Source organism: Piliocolobus tephrosceles, chromosome 14 (assembly GCF_002776525.5).
Source record: "Piliocolobus tephrosceles isolate RC106 chromosome 14, ASM277652v3, whole genome shotgun sequence".
Taxonomy (NCBI): Eukaryota; Metazoa; Chordata; class Mammalia; order Primates; family Cercopithecidae; genus Piliocolobus; species Piliocolobus tephrosceles.
In genome coordinates, this window is record NC_045447.1 from 7,871,579 (window position 1) to 7,884,755 (window position 13,177).

Here is a 13,177-nt window from a genome sequence, read left to right on the forward strand (position 1 = left end):
AGGTGGAGCAGGATGCTGTGGGGCAGGTGCCCAGCCCCAGTCCCTCTCCTACCTGGAACCCCATGGAACCTTCACTGGTGGAATTTTAGACATGGTGTCTCTCCAAATGTGAGCACTTCTGAATTCAACTCTGCCAATGCCCAGTTTGGAGAGACTCAGAGACCAACTCCCCCCGTGTGCAGGTAGAGAAACGGAGGCCCAGGGAGGGAAGGCGATAGATAGGCAGAGGCCTAAAACCTCTGCAACCAGCGGCCCTTCCCGGGAGGAGGACAGATGGGGCCCTCTGCAGCCAGGCCCTCTGCAGCCGGGAAGTGCCTGTGGTGTCCCATCCTGCCCCACCCTCCGCCACAATGAAGCGTCCTGATTGCACCACCGCCTCCTGTCTCCTGGTCTTTGCAGCCATGCTTCTTCCCCGAGGGCTCTCCCTGAATCCTGGGCTGCCCTTGGGCTCACTCTGCCTCCCCCACATGCCTCCTGTGGTCCTGGGCTTGGGTGCCTTTACTGTGTCCAATTTGCTGAATAGGAAACCAGGGTTAGAGAGACGAGGTCACGTGCCCTAGGTCATCCGATCAACAAGCAGCAGGGGCAGATGTGGGCCCAGGCCTCCTGGTTCCAGCCTCTGTGGACACCTGGCCCCAGCATCCCACATTTCCTGAATGTACAGGGCATGTTTGCTCTGCATGGGAATGTTTCCACCTGAGTCCGACCAACGTCACAAGGTCAGAGTCACCCAGGGTCTTTATTAGACACTACTGGGGAAGTGGAGCCCCGAAGGGTCACCCGGCCATCACCATTGCAGTGATGCAGGCATCGCTATCCTGAGCACTGTCCATGTGCCTGGAAGCTCAGGGAGAGGAAGTGGCTCTCCCAGGCCTCCCAGCCTGTGCCGCAATGCGCAGCCGTGTAGCCAGGTGGACTTTGGAGCCCCGTCACATGAGTATTCAGTCCCGTCATGTTGTGCGGTCCCACCCGCCAGTCAGCCGGGGCTCACACGCCTGTGCTGCCCTTTGGACTTAGAAGGGGAAACACCTCACGGGCCACGCAGCTGGGGGAGAGGAGGTGGTTCTGGTCGGTGCCCACAACGTCCCTACTGGGCATCCAACCCTCTGTCCCCGAGTTGCCGGTGACTCAGCAGGCCCTGACCCTGGAGCCAGCAGGTGGTATCCATGGCAACTGCAGCCAGGCAATTGGCCACGCAGGATGGAGGGAAGGAGGGAGAAAGGGAGGCAGGGAGGGCTTAAGGTGGGCAGTACCTGGGATTGAAGGCGTGAGTTCCTGGCGTCTGGAATCTGTCTTCACGGTGCAGTGAACCACTCTGCAAAAGCAAAGCTACTCAGCTGCCTGCAGGCAGCCCGCACCATCCCAGAGGCCGTAAACCTTACCTCCCAGCCACCCAATCTCCTGTGAGCAGCCTCACTGAGCGGGGGAGGCCCAGGAGCCCCAGAGCCACCTGTCCTGCCCCCTGTCCCCTGCCCCAGAAGGTATTCAGGAAATGCGTGCAAGCTTACCCCTGTTTGTGTGTGATGGCGTGGGTGGTGTGGTTGGGTTGGGGGAAATTCTGTTGTATGTTTTAAAACAGCTCTGTTGAGGTCTACTTGACAGATCATAAATTGCATTTTTTTAAATATCAGATGGATAATGAGCCAACATCATAACAAAGTTTGAGGGTGGCACCTCGCAAACACACGAGAATATCCGATCAGCACACTCATGAGCTACAAAAATAATCGCATATTTTTTGGTGTCCAATTTAGCAAGTTTCGGCCTGCGGATGCGCGTGTGACACCAACTCCACCATCAAGGGAATGGGCATGTCCGTCTTAGGCCGACCCCTTCCATTTGGGGTTCTTTTCATTTTAGAGGCAGGGCAACTGAGGCTTGGGCTAAGGAACTTTGCCCTGCGTCTTGTTTGAGCCAGGACTCAAACTCATGTCGGCTCAGCTCCTTAACCCACTGCTCGCAGGTACGAGACCACCACCCCTCTCGGGCAGACTCAAGGAAGGGAAGTCCTGGGCAAGTGTGATCTGATGATGCCGGCCCAAGATTCACCCAGTACTGAGAGTCACCCCTGCTCCTGCCCCCTCCCAGAGGCACCTGGAGCCAAGAGGGTAGGCACAGGGAGGGGCAGCTCTGCAGAAACACCTGCATTGCCTCAGTGACCCGCCATGCCTCCTGCCTATCAGAGCTCTATCCTCCTTCCTTTTTTTTTTTTTTTTTTTTTTCAGACAGGGTCTCATTCTGTCACCTAGACTGGAGTGCAGTGATACAATCTCAGCTCACCACAGCCTCGACCTCCTGGGCTCAAGGGATCCTTCCACTCCAGCTCAGTGCCACTAGCCCCAAGTAGCTGGGACTACAGGCACATGCCATCACACCTGCCTCATTTTTGTAGTTTTTGTAGAGATCAGGTTTCACCACCTTGCCCAGGCTAGTCTTGAACTCCTGGACTCAAGCGATCTGCCTGCCTCAGCCTCTCAAAGTGCTGGGATTCCAGGTGTGGGCCACCACATCCGGCCATCATGCTGTAATCTAACTGCCCTCTCCCCTACTACGAGCTCCATGGAAACAGGGACCATCCCCAGATGCCTGTGGCAGGCACTTAGAACAATGCTGCTAGTTCCACTCTCTGGAGGTCAGCTCCTCACTGCAAAAAGAGGGCTGGGGTGCCCCGAAGCTGCGGAGTCCTATACACGCTCTCATGGCCGAGCACGGTGGCCCACGCCTGTAATCCAAGCACTTTGGACGGCCGAAGTGGGTGGATCACTTGAGGTCAGGAGTTCCAGAACAGCCTGGCCAACATGGCAAAACCCCATTTCTACTAAAAATACAAAAATTAGCTGAGTGTGGTGGCATGCACCTGTAGTCCCAGCTACTCGGGAGGCTGAGGTATAAGAATCACTTGAATCCGGGAGGTAAAGGTTGCAGTGAGCCAAGATCGTGCCACCACACTCCAGCCTGGGTGACAGAGTGAAACTCTGTCTTAAATAAACAAAACGAAACCAGTGAGCCCCTCCTGCCTGCCAGGCTGTATCTGGGCAGGTGAGGGCTCTGAGGCCCTCAGCCTCTGGGGCTGGGCATTGTGAAGCAATGCATGGACTTGGCGTGTGTACCTGAGACAGTGTGTGTGTGTGTGTGTGTGTGTGTGTACTCACCCAGAGGTGTGTACCTGAGAGTACACAATGTGTGTGCTTGCATGCGTGTTTGTAATGTGTTTGGGCTTGCATATGTGTGCCTGTGTGCATGCACATGTGTGTGGGTGTTGGGGCCTGTGTATGCATGCAGAGAAATGAGCTGGGCAGATGGGCTTGGGAAAATGATGTAATCAGACAGCAGCGTTGCTCCTGCCCTCCCAGCAGCGGGTGGGGCACCCTCCTCCCTCAGCCTCAGCAGGTCCCTAAGCTGCATATGCAGCCCAAGGCCAAAACTAAATGAAACTGAGGGCTTGATGTCAGGGAGGAAGTGACAGGGAGAGAAGGAACGGCAGCTGCAATCCAGTGAGTGCTCACTCCAGGCACAGCACACAGGTCAAGTCCACCAGACATGGGTTTGAGTGGCTCCAGCTCCCTAGCATAACTGCTCAACTGCAAAATGGGGCTTCGAACAGTCTGCTCCCCACAGGGCACTGTAAGGATTTGGTGAGATGCTGGGGGAAGGAGCCCAGAGCTGGGCACCAAGCATGTGTCCACTAAGCTCTGTGCACCGCTGCCATGGCTGACCTCAGCCAAGTTCCTGGCTTGCTAAGCCTCAATTTCCCCATCTGTACAACCTAACAGCCCTCTGGGTTCTGCCCCTCCCAGACATTGAGCTTTCTTCCTGGGAGCTGTGCCTGGCAGGCAGATCCTGGCTGAGTTCAGCCTCCCCTAGTCCCAGCTCCACCCCCACCACATCCCCCAGCAAGGGCCACAGCAGGTTTTTCCAGCTCCTTGGCAAATGCCCACTGCCCTCCAGCCCTCCTTCACCAGAAGAGACACCTGGGAGGAGGGAAGGTGGCCTTGCATCAAGGTACCAGAGCCACCTGGCTTTCATTGGGATGGCATTCTCTGTGGCCCCAGCCACAGCCATCTGTTCAGCTTCCAGCAAACAGGCCAGCCTGGGCGCCCGCTTGACACTAAGGAAAACTCGTGCTACTTGAAAACGTCAGAGCTGGAATGACAACAAGAGCAGCTACTATGTTCAGAGTCACAGTGCGTCATCTTAAGGTGGAGAATACCATTGCCACCTATTTACAGAGGCAGAGACAGAGGCTAAGCGGCTCGCCGAGGTCACAGGCTAGTGGTTTCAAACCCAGCCTGACTACAGGCCACTTGCTCTCCCCTGCATTCGGCCCTTCTCTCCCTGGCTCCTAGGAGACCTTGGATCTTCTCCCCTTTGCTCTACACACCTTCCAGAAAACCAGTCCCCCAGTGCGTCATGGTCAACCTGCCCACTATTCGTCCGGAGAGCCTGTGTGCTACAGCTCAGGCCTACTGCCCTGTGGAAGGTTCCCCTGCAACCCCTCTCTGACATTCTAACTCAGCTGAGCTCGGTTTGTCTTTGGTGATGAAGGAAGGGCACATTCTTCATTCACTCAACTCATATCAAAGTGCCTGTGGGTGCCTGGTCTCCCCCAATTCTGGGGAGGGAGCCACGCCCTGGAAGATCAACCTTGCCCAAAGCTACATCAGAAAACAGAGCCTTAGACTCTGAATTCCAGCGAAGTTACCTCTTTCTACATGGGTGCCCGGTGCCCACAGGCAAACCACTGACTCCAGGGGCTGTGTAGTCAGTGCTCAAATGAGGCATCTGGTTGACCTGGCTGGCCTTCCAGCACCCACAGGCCAGAGATGAGATGGGCCCGGGTTGGGAGGGGGAAGCGCGTGTGTAGCAGGCAGCTCTGGACCTGGCTCCATCCCAAAGCTCCTGGGGCCCTGGGCCTGCTTCCCAAGCAAGGAGACTGTGCTGAGAGTGGGGCCTCCTCTTCCCTCTTACCACGTGCCTGCCCCTGCCCAGGCGCTCAGCAGGCAGGAGTCACTATTCATTCACTTGATCCACCCACACAGAGCAGAACCAGAATTACTTCTCAGCATGGTGCACAGACGGCCCCTCCAGGACAGGGCCCGGCCCCCACCCCCAATCTCCCCGCCCCAGGCCCTGGGCCAAAGGGGTCTGAGGGGGAGAGGGAGTTTGGAAAGGAGACTCCTCCAGTTCCTGCTCCTAGCCAAGCTTCCCAGTCTGTGTGGCTGCTTCTCCCTCCTTCTCATCAGAACCTAACCCCAGGCACAGTTATTGTGCAATTGGACCCAGGCCCAGCGCCCAACAGTCTATACAGAGCCCTTAGCAGCCTCACACTATCTATCTATGTTTCCTGAGCCCTCAGCCCCAGCCAGCTCTAACAGACTGAAGTTTGGGGGCCAGGCGCCTTGGGTGGCTCAAGCCTGTAATCCCAGCAATTTAGGAGGCCAGAGGGAGGAGGATCGCTTGAGCCCTGGAGCTCAAGGCCAGCCTGGGAGACATGACGAGTCCACATCTCTGATAAATTTTTAGAAAGAAAAGAAAATGAAAGGGAAGCTTGGGAATCTGGAGGCTGAGCCAAGGCCTCACCAGCTCTCCCCATCACCGGGTGTGTGCTTGCTGGGAGCCGGAGGATCAAAGCCCAGGTCCCCTAGGTCTTGATCTGCCCCTGGGGAGAGAACAGGTCTGTTCCTGCCCTGAGACCTGCAGCCTGACTCGGCTGCTCGGGAGTGGAGTCTCCACTTCTCAGAGAATACTGAGGCCAGGCCAGCCCTCCTCAGGAACAGCCCCGGCGGACTGGGAGAGGAGTTTCCTCTCTTTCACAATGACCCTGCCTCCATGGAGGGAGCAGTCGCTGAGGGGCCAAAGGCAACAGCAGCCCGGATAGAGGATATTCCTGGTACGGCCCCTCCCACAGAGCCCAGCCCAGGCCAGCAGGAAACCCGCCGCGAGGCCGCGAGACTGCCAGCCCCACCGGAGAGAGCCGGGTGCCGCCCCCTGCAGGGAAGGGAGCCAGGGCCACCAAGCCCATCTGCCCAGGGTAAACTGAGGCTGCGGGGAAAGCGATACGTCCAAGCCCCACAGGGGCTGGAATCCTGGTTTTACGCAGAGAAATAGAGGTGGAGACAGACGGCGAGTCGGAGAGAGGGAGAGAGAATCGGGAGCCCCCCACACGCTCCGGACTCCCCAGTTCTCCATGTGGGGGCTTCACCACACAGAGGAAGCCGGATCCGCGAAGGAGTCCTGAAGGAACCCGGCTGCGCAGGGAACAAATAACCAGACCCGCTCCTCGGACCCGGGGACTCGCGTCTCCCCGCGTCCCCCAGGCTCCAGGAACCTGGGATCCGACGCCAGGCGTCTGAGCATCGGGGGCCTCTTCCCTCCTGCCTGGGTCCCAGTCCCCGGCGAGTGGCGATCGGGGGTCCGCCCTCCGCCGCCGCGGGCCCCGGAACGCGTGTCTCCTCCGCCTCCTCAGCTGCGCCGGGGAAGGGGGAGCCCTAGGCTAGGGAGTGGGCAGCGAGAGGGGCCGAGGGCTCCTTACCGGGCTCGGGCAGCGGTGGCAGGCAGCAGAGCAGGGCCGGTAGGGGTGCTCATACCAGGTTATAAGCACAGGGCCCGGGGGGGCAGGGCCGGCGACCGGGGACACGTGGGGGGAACGCTCGCCACAGACCCCGCCCCCGGGCCCGGCCCCCGCCTGGAGCCGCTCAGGGTTTACGGCCACCTGCAGATGGGCGGGGTCCGCCTCCCCCGGCCTCGTCCCCACCTCCACCCGCCTCCCACCAGGTCCCCGCCCGGGCCCGGCGCCGGCTTACCCTCCCAGGGGCGCGCCGGCGGGGGTGCAGGCGGCTCGCGGCTCCTGGCCCTGGCCCGCGGGCTGGCGGCGCCAAGGAGGGCGGCAGTGGCTGCGACCCATGTAACTCAGGGGCGGGGGGTGGCCGCAGCCGTCCTTCAAGATACTTGCCTCTTGGCCCTGGGGAAGCATTCAAACCCTTTGAGGTGGAAGCAGGGATAAAAGTTCCACTGGCGCAGGGAGCTTCGTGCTCACTTCTATCGGGTGCTGGCAGCCCGGGCCTTCTGCAGGTCCCAGAGCCCCTCTCCCCACCGTAGCCCCCGGGAGCCGAGTAAGGATGAGAAACCCTAAGGTGAGCCAGCGCTGGAAGGCCCGGCTTTCATCCCCTGCCGGCCTTTTCCATTCAGACGGAGCGGCTGCCTGGCAGGGCTCACGCCGCCGCGCTCGGAGGAGGGCACGGAAGGAAAAGTTGGAAAAGTGGAAAAGGGAAAGGGGGGGGGGGGTGGTCGGAGAGGGGCTGGTGAGGTCATTGGCGTCCCCTCCCTCCACCTCCACGGGCCAGGGAGGTGGTTGCTGGCTGTCTTCTCAGAGTCTGGCACCTGCCCAGACTCCAGAGGGCACCCAGTAAGCAGTGAGTAAAAGACTGTCAGGCTGCGAACCCACTGGACAGGAGGGAAGGTTGAGGTTCAGAGAGGTGAAGTCTCTTGCTTGTAAAAAGCAGCTGGGAGTTGTGACCCCAGGCCCGCCTTCAAAATCTTCTCTACATCAGGAGTTTCCCAGTTTTGTCTCCCGGCTCCAAATCCCTGATCACCGCAACCAGGGCCCCAGTAAAATAGCAGGTCCTGGGACCCCATCCAAGGCAGTTGTTCCATAGTGAGCCCTGACCCCAGAGGGGAGGACTCCTGGTCCTCAGCCGGCTCTGAACCTGTGGGAGGTGGGAGCCCCAAGTCTTGCCCAGCTGCTACCCTGGAGTCAGCACTCCTTTTAACCACCATCCACTCTCAGCCCTTCTGCCAGCCGGCCCCCACCACCGCCTCAAGCCCATGGCCAGCAAAAATAGCTGCGAGTCCTTCGAGAAGGAGAAAAGGATCAAACCAATTCACAAACAAAGCCACAGCTCTATTCTCTCTTAAGCTAAACCTGGGATGTGGCCCTTGATGGCAAAGGGGCCCCCGGTGAGCCACGTGGGGCTGGGTGTACATAGATGGCTTGAGGCCCCTTCCAGCTAGGGGGCAGAATCACAACTGGCCCCCCTCGGCCCTCTCACAGGACCAGCTGGGGGCCTCGTGGCGTCTCTGGGCCTTCCACACTAGCAGGAGGCAAGTGAGGAATGTCCACAAAATGACATCCTTGCAGCAGCTGTGTGGCCTTGGGGCGGTCACTCCCCACCGCACCTGTTTTCTCATTGGGAGGGCCGCCCTGGAGAGAGTAAGCATTGTTTTCATCTTCACGATTACCCTGTATGAAGTACCTGTGACTCTTATTCCCATGGTAACCTGCCGCACAGAGAGACGGTGTATCTTTCCCAAGTCCACACAGCATGTGAGTGGCAGAGTGGAGCCAGAATCCAGTGTCTGAAGCTCTGGCCCAAACCCTCTGCTCTAGCTCCAGTCTGAGCTGAACTGAAGTCACAGTCCCAGGGTCACAGGCTGCTGGGACCTTTACTCCCTGCCTCAGAAATTGTTCCAGCCTAGGGGACAGACCCTTCCTAACACACAGGCACCAGTGACATGAGAGGCAGTGAGGTCACAGCTCTCCTGAGAAGAAAACAGGGGCCCAAACTGCCAGCAGCAACCCCCGCCCCCCACCGCCCTCCTGCCACCAACAGCGGGGTGAGTGGTTGCCCAGAGGCAAAGACCAAGGTGAGGGAGGACTGGCCAGCTTCTGAATGAGCTGTATTCTGCCTGGTCCCTTCCATCGGCCAGGTGGACCCTCAATCCTGCCCTGGCCCTCATCCTGCAGAGCAGAGCTGGGGGCCAAGGTGGGGCGTGGCCCAAAGGGATTCCCCCACCTGAGGCTGGGGCACCATGGCCTTGTCTTTCATCCTACCCCCTGCCCACACCCAGGTCAGGGGTCCTCCAGGAGTCTTTGCACTTTCTAGGTAAGCGTTCTTGGTGGCATTCCTAAAAACAAAGCAGCACCTAGGCCTGAGCAGGTGGAGAAACAAAGGCACTGGGATCTGAGGCACTCAGACATTCTTCTTTTTTTTTTTTTAATTTGGAGTCTTGCTCTGTCACCCAGGTTGGAGTACAGTGGCACCATCACTGCAACCTCTGCCTCCCAGGTTCAAGCGATTCTCCTGCCTCAGCCTCCTGAATAGCTGGGACTACAGGCCCGCCACCACACCAGGCTAGTTTTTGTATTTTAAGTAGAGATGGGTTTCACCATGTTGGCCAGGCTGGTCTCGAACTCCTGACCTCAGGTGATCCACCCACCACAGCCTCCCAAAGTGCTAGGATTACAGATGTGAGCCACCATGCCCAACAACATTCATATCTTCTAAATAAATCAAGTCTGCCCCTTTCTCTTCACCTCTACTTCCTCCACACAGGGCCACCAACTTCTCTTACTCAGACCCTTATAATTTCTCACTTAAGTCTCTTTGCTGGTTCCCCTGCTTCCCCTAGTTGCCCCTCCAACATTTTCTCCCCAACAGCCAGAGAGGTTTTTGTTTGTGTGTTTGTTTATTTGTCTGTTTTAAGAGATAGAGTTTCTTGAGGTCACAGCTATGGCTACTCCAGGGCCCAGCTCTGAGATGAATATTTTATTGGATACTATGGATGACTGGCCAGGTGGAGGCCTGTGCCCAGGCAAATGCCTAAGTCTTCCATTCAGCGGAGAGGAAGACCTGGTAGGTTGAGACATCTTTGATAGATGGTATAAAAGTCCTCAATTTCTTTTCTTTTCTTTTTTTTTTTTTTGTATTTTTCACTGATGTATCTTAGTTATACATATTTTGGGAGTACATGCGAAGGCCCAGGCATTCATTCAGTCTTTCACCATTAAGTACAATGTTAGCTGTAGGTTTTTCATAGATTTTTTTTTTTTTTTTTTTGTCAGAAAAAGTTCACTTTTCTTCCTAATTTATTGGAAGATTTTTAGAAAAATAGGTACTAAATTTTGTCAAATGCTATTTCCACACCTATTGAAATGATCATATGATTTTCTCCTTTATTTTATAAATGTGGTGAGTTACATTGATTGGCTGTCAGGTGTTGAACCAACCTTGCATTCCTGGAAAAAATTATACCTCAATTAAATTGATTTTTAAGAAAAAAAAGAAACAGAAGGGGAATCTTTGGGTTAAAAGAGTTATAAAAGATAAAATCAAGGCTGGGTGGTGGCTCATGGCTGTAATCCCACCACTTTGGGAGGTTGAGATGGGCAGATCGCTGAAGCCAGGACTTTGAGACCAGCCTGAGCAACATAATGAAACCCTGTCTCTACTCAAAATACAAAAAATTTACCAGGTGTCCTGGCATATACCTGTAATCCCACCTACTCAGGTGGCTGAGGCACAAGAATTGCTTGAACCTCTGGAGCAGAGGTTGCAATGAACCAAGACAGAGATTGCAGTGAGCCAAGATTGCACCATTGCACACTCCAACCTGGGCACAAAATGTGTTCTGTCTCAAAAATAAAATAAAATAAATCACAATGTTTAGATCTCATTTAGATCCTGATTTCTTTTTAGTGCAAAAGAAATATTTTTATAAGCAATTGGAAGTTTGAAACACTGATATTCAATAACAGGAAGACAGAATTACTATTGATTTTTTAGGTGTAATAATAATGATATTGCAGTTACTTTTTTGAGACAAGGTCTCCTTTGTCTCCCAGGCTGGAATGCAGTGGCACGATCTTGGCTTACTGCAGCCTCCACCTCCTGGGCTCAAGTGATCCTTAGTATCTGGGACTACAGGCATGTGCCACTCTGGGCTAATTTTTGTATTTTTAGTGGAGATGGGTTTCATCATGTTGCCCAGGATGGTCTTGAACTCCTGGCCTCAAACAATCTGTCTACCTCGACCTCCCAAAGTGCTGGGATTACAGGCATGATCCACTGCACCCAGCTTGTAGTTACATTTTTTTTGAAACATTTGTAAAGTTTTAGAACTATATACTGCAATATTAATGAGTAAAATGGTTTCTGAAACAAGGTTTTGATGGTCCCCCTGACTCTTAGGATCAAATCTCAATGCCTGTACTTCCTCTTCTGCCCTTACCCACTATACTGCTGCTACCGGCCTGGCTGTGGTTGTTTCAACGTGTCAAGCCCTTTTTACCATGTGGTCTTTCCACACACTGCTCCTTAGTGATGCCTCTCTTATCGTTTTCCTCCGCTACCAGATCAGTTGCTTGTCGTAAGCTCTGATACTGGTACAGAGCAGAGGGCTGAGGGCTCCAGCAAGAAAATGGAAGAATGTGAGCGCTCTGGTTCCTGCTTTCACTCCTCACAGCTGTTGTCTTAGCCTGGATGACTAGGACTTCTCACATGCACCTCTGCAGGAGACACCTCACCTATCCTCCTGCCTGTGCTCACCATCCCCTCTGCTGCATGCTCCACATTGCAGCCAGGGGGCTTCTCTAAGAGTCAGCGCTGACCTTTTTTTTTCTTTTTTTGAGATAAGTCTCGCTCTATCACCCAGGCTGGAATGCAGTTGCACAATCTCAGCTCACTGCAATCTCTGCCTCCCAGGTTCAAGCAATTCTTCTACCTCAGCCTCCAGAATAGCTGGGATTACAAGCGCCCACCACTGCACCTGGCTAATTTTTGTATTTTTAGTAGAGACGAGGTTTTACCATGTTGGCCAGGCTGGTCTCGAACTCCTAACTTCAGGTGATCCACCCACCTCGGCCTCCCAATGTGCTGAGATTACAGGCGTGAGTCACCTTGCCTGGCCTCGGCTCTAACTTTTGTGGCCACTTGTCTGAATGTCTACAGAGCAAGCTTAATGGACATGTTCTCGTCAAATGCCCCCAGCCACCTAAAGGCATAGATCTAGCCTGTGCACACGGCCCTGGAATGGGCTTCCTCCTGCTTCCCTCTCTCGCCTCAGCCACCCAAGGGCTCTATGCCTGCTGGGCATAAAGGGGCCTGGGTGTGTAGAGACTTCAAGGATCTCACCCTGCAACCTCCTAGTGGTTGGCACCAGAAGCCACTTTGCCGCTGCCCAAGTCTGGGCATTGGCCCTGGGAAAAGAGAGTGTCCTCCAGGCCAGACCCTAGGTTGCCATTCCCCGCCCACAGGAACGCAGAGTCCAGTTGTTGGGTTCATGGAAAATCCACATCAGGGAGGTCAATGATGGTGCAAACAGACTTGCGGAGGTCAGGTGGCGCCAGGGGGCTGGGCAGCTTGGACAGAATCTTGGCCAATGACAGCCAGCAGTTAGAAAAAGAGAAGCGGCAAACACCCTTCTTGGATGGAAAATACTCTCTGGCTCTGGCTGCAGCTTGCTTGGGAGGGGCCTCCTCTGCTCGGTAACCATCCTTTCGGGGGCAGGGAAGAAGTGCAACAGCACTCCAGCCTGGGCAACAGAGTGAGACTCTGTTTCAAACACACACACACACACACACACACACACACACACACACACACACAACTCGAGTCTATGAGACACTGGACAGAGACTTAACAAGTAGTAGTTTTACAAACATGGAAAGCCTGGGTGAGACTGGGAGTGGCCTGCAGGAGACAGCAGGGGTGAGAGAGGAGTGGCACCTCCCCTCTGTGGGTCTCCACCTCTGCATTGCCTCCACAAAGTCCCCAGCTCCATAAAAAATTAACAGCCTAGCGAAGAGCAGCGCTCCAATTCTGACCCATTGACCCCTGGAGTTGCACAAAGAGGGGCGTTCGGCCCAAGGCCCTCGCAGGTGGACCTTGGACGAATAGGATACAGGAGGGCCTAGGAAGCTTCTCCCCGACTTCTTCCTGCCTCCTCTAATCTCTCCACCCAGCCTGGACTTCCACCATCAGTGATTTCTGTGGTTTAAACCAGAGATCAGCAAACTCTGGTCTGAACTTGGTTTTGTAAAGCCTGCGTGCAAACTAAGAATGGCTTTTACATTTGTAAATGGTTGAGAAACATCAAAAGAAGAAGAAGATTTCATGGCACATGAAAATGATAATAAATTTGAAAGGTAAGTGTCCACAAATAAAGTTTTATTGGAACACAGCCGTGCCCATCTGTTCATGGGTTCTCCGGGGCTGCTTTTGTGCTGCAATGGCAAAGGTAAGTCACTTTGACAGAACTTGAATGTCCCGCAAAGCAGAAAGTAACTACTATCTGGTCCTAACAGAAAAACTTTGCAGACTGGTTTAAAGGAAACCAGCAAAAAGAAGCGCCCTGGAGAAGGTTCTATTGGGGCTGTTAGCTGGGAATCAAGAGTCCCAAT

At 54.9% G+C, this 13,177-nt stretch overlaps 1 protein-coding gene and 1 non-coding gene across 3 annotated transcripts in view; both read right to left on the reverse strand.

Moving 5' to 3' along the window:
* ASS1 (argininosuccinate synthase 1) overlaps positions 1-8,376 on the reverse strand; it is a 36,289-nt gene extending 27,913 nt beyond the window's left edge. The window contains exons 1-2 of one of the 2 annotated variants that reach the window (XM_026457135.1): positions 8,253-8,376; positions 1,254-1,315 (exon numbers count right to left, since the gene is read on the reverse strand). In XM_026457135.1, the coding sequence (XP_026312920.1) occupies positions 1,254-1,315; positions 8,253-8,323 (133 nt within the window). In that variant the 5' untranslated portion in view covers positions 8,324-8,376. Of the gene's footprint in view, positions 1-1,253; positions 1,316-6,532; positions 6,824-8,252 lie in introns of those variants that run through there. The other variant, XM_026457136.1, reaches the window with a different exon arrangement.
* On the reverse strand, positions 1,626-1,725 carry LOC111545991. Its single transcript, XR_002732607.1, has one exon. It is a non-coding gene; the product is annotated as a small nucleolar RNA U13 (small nucleolar RNA).
* Positions 8,377-13,177: the final 4,801 nt, after the last annotated feature.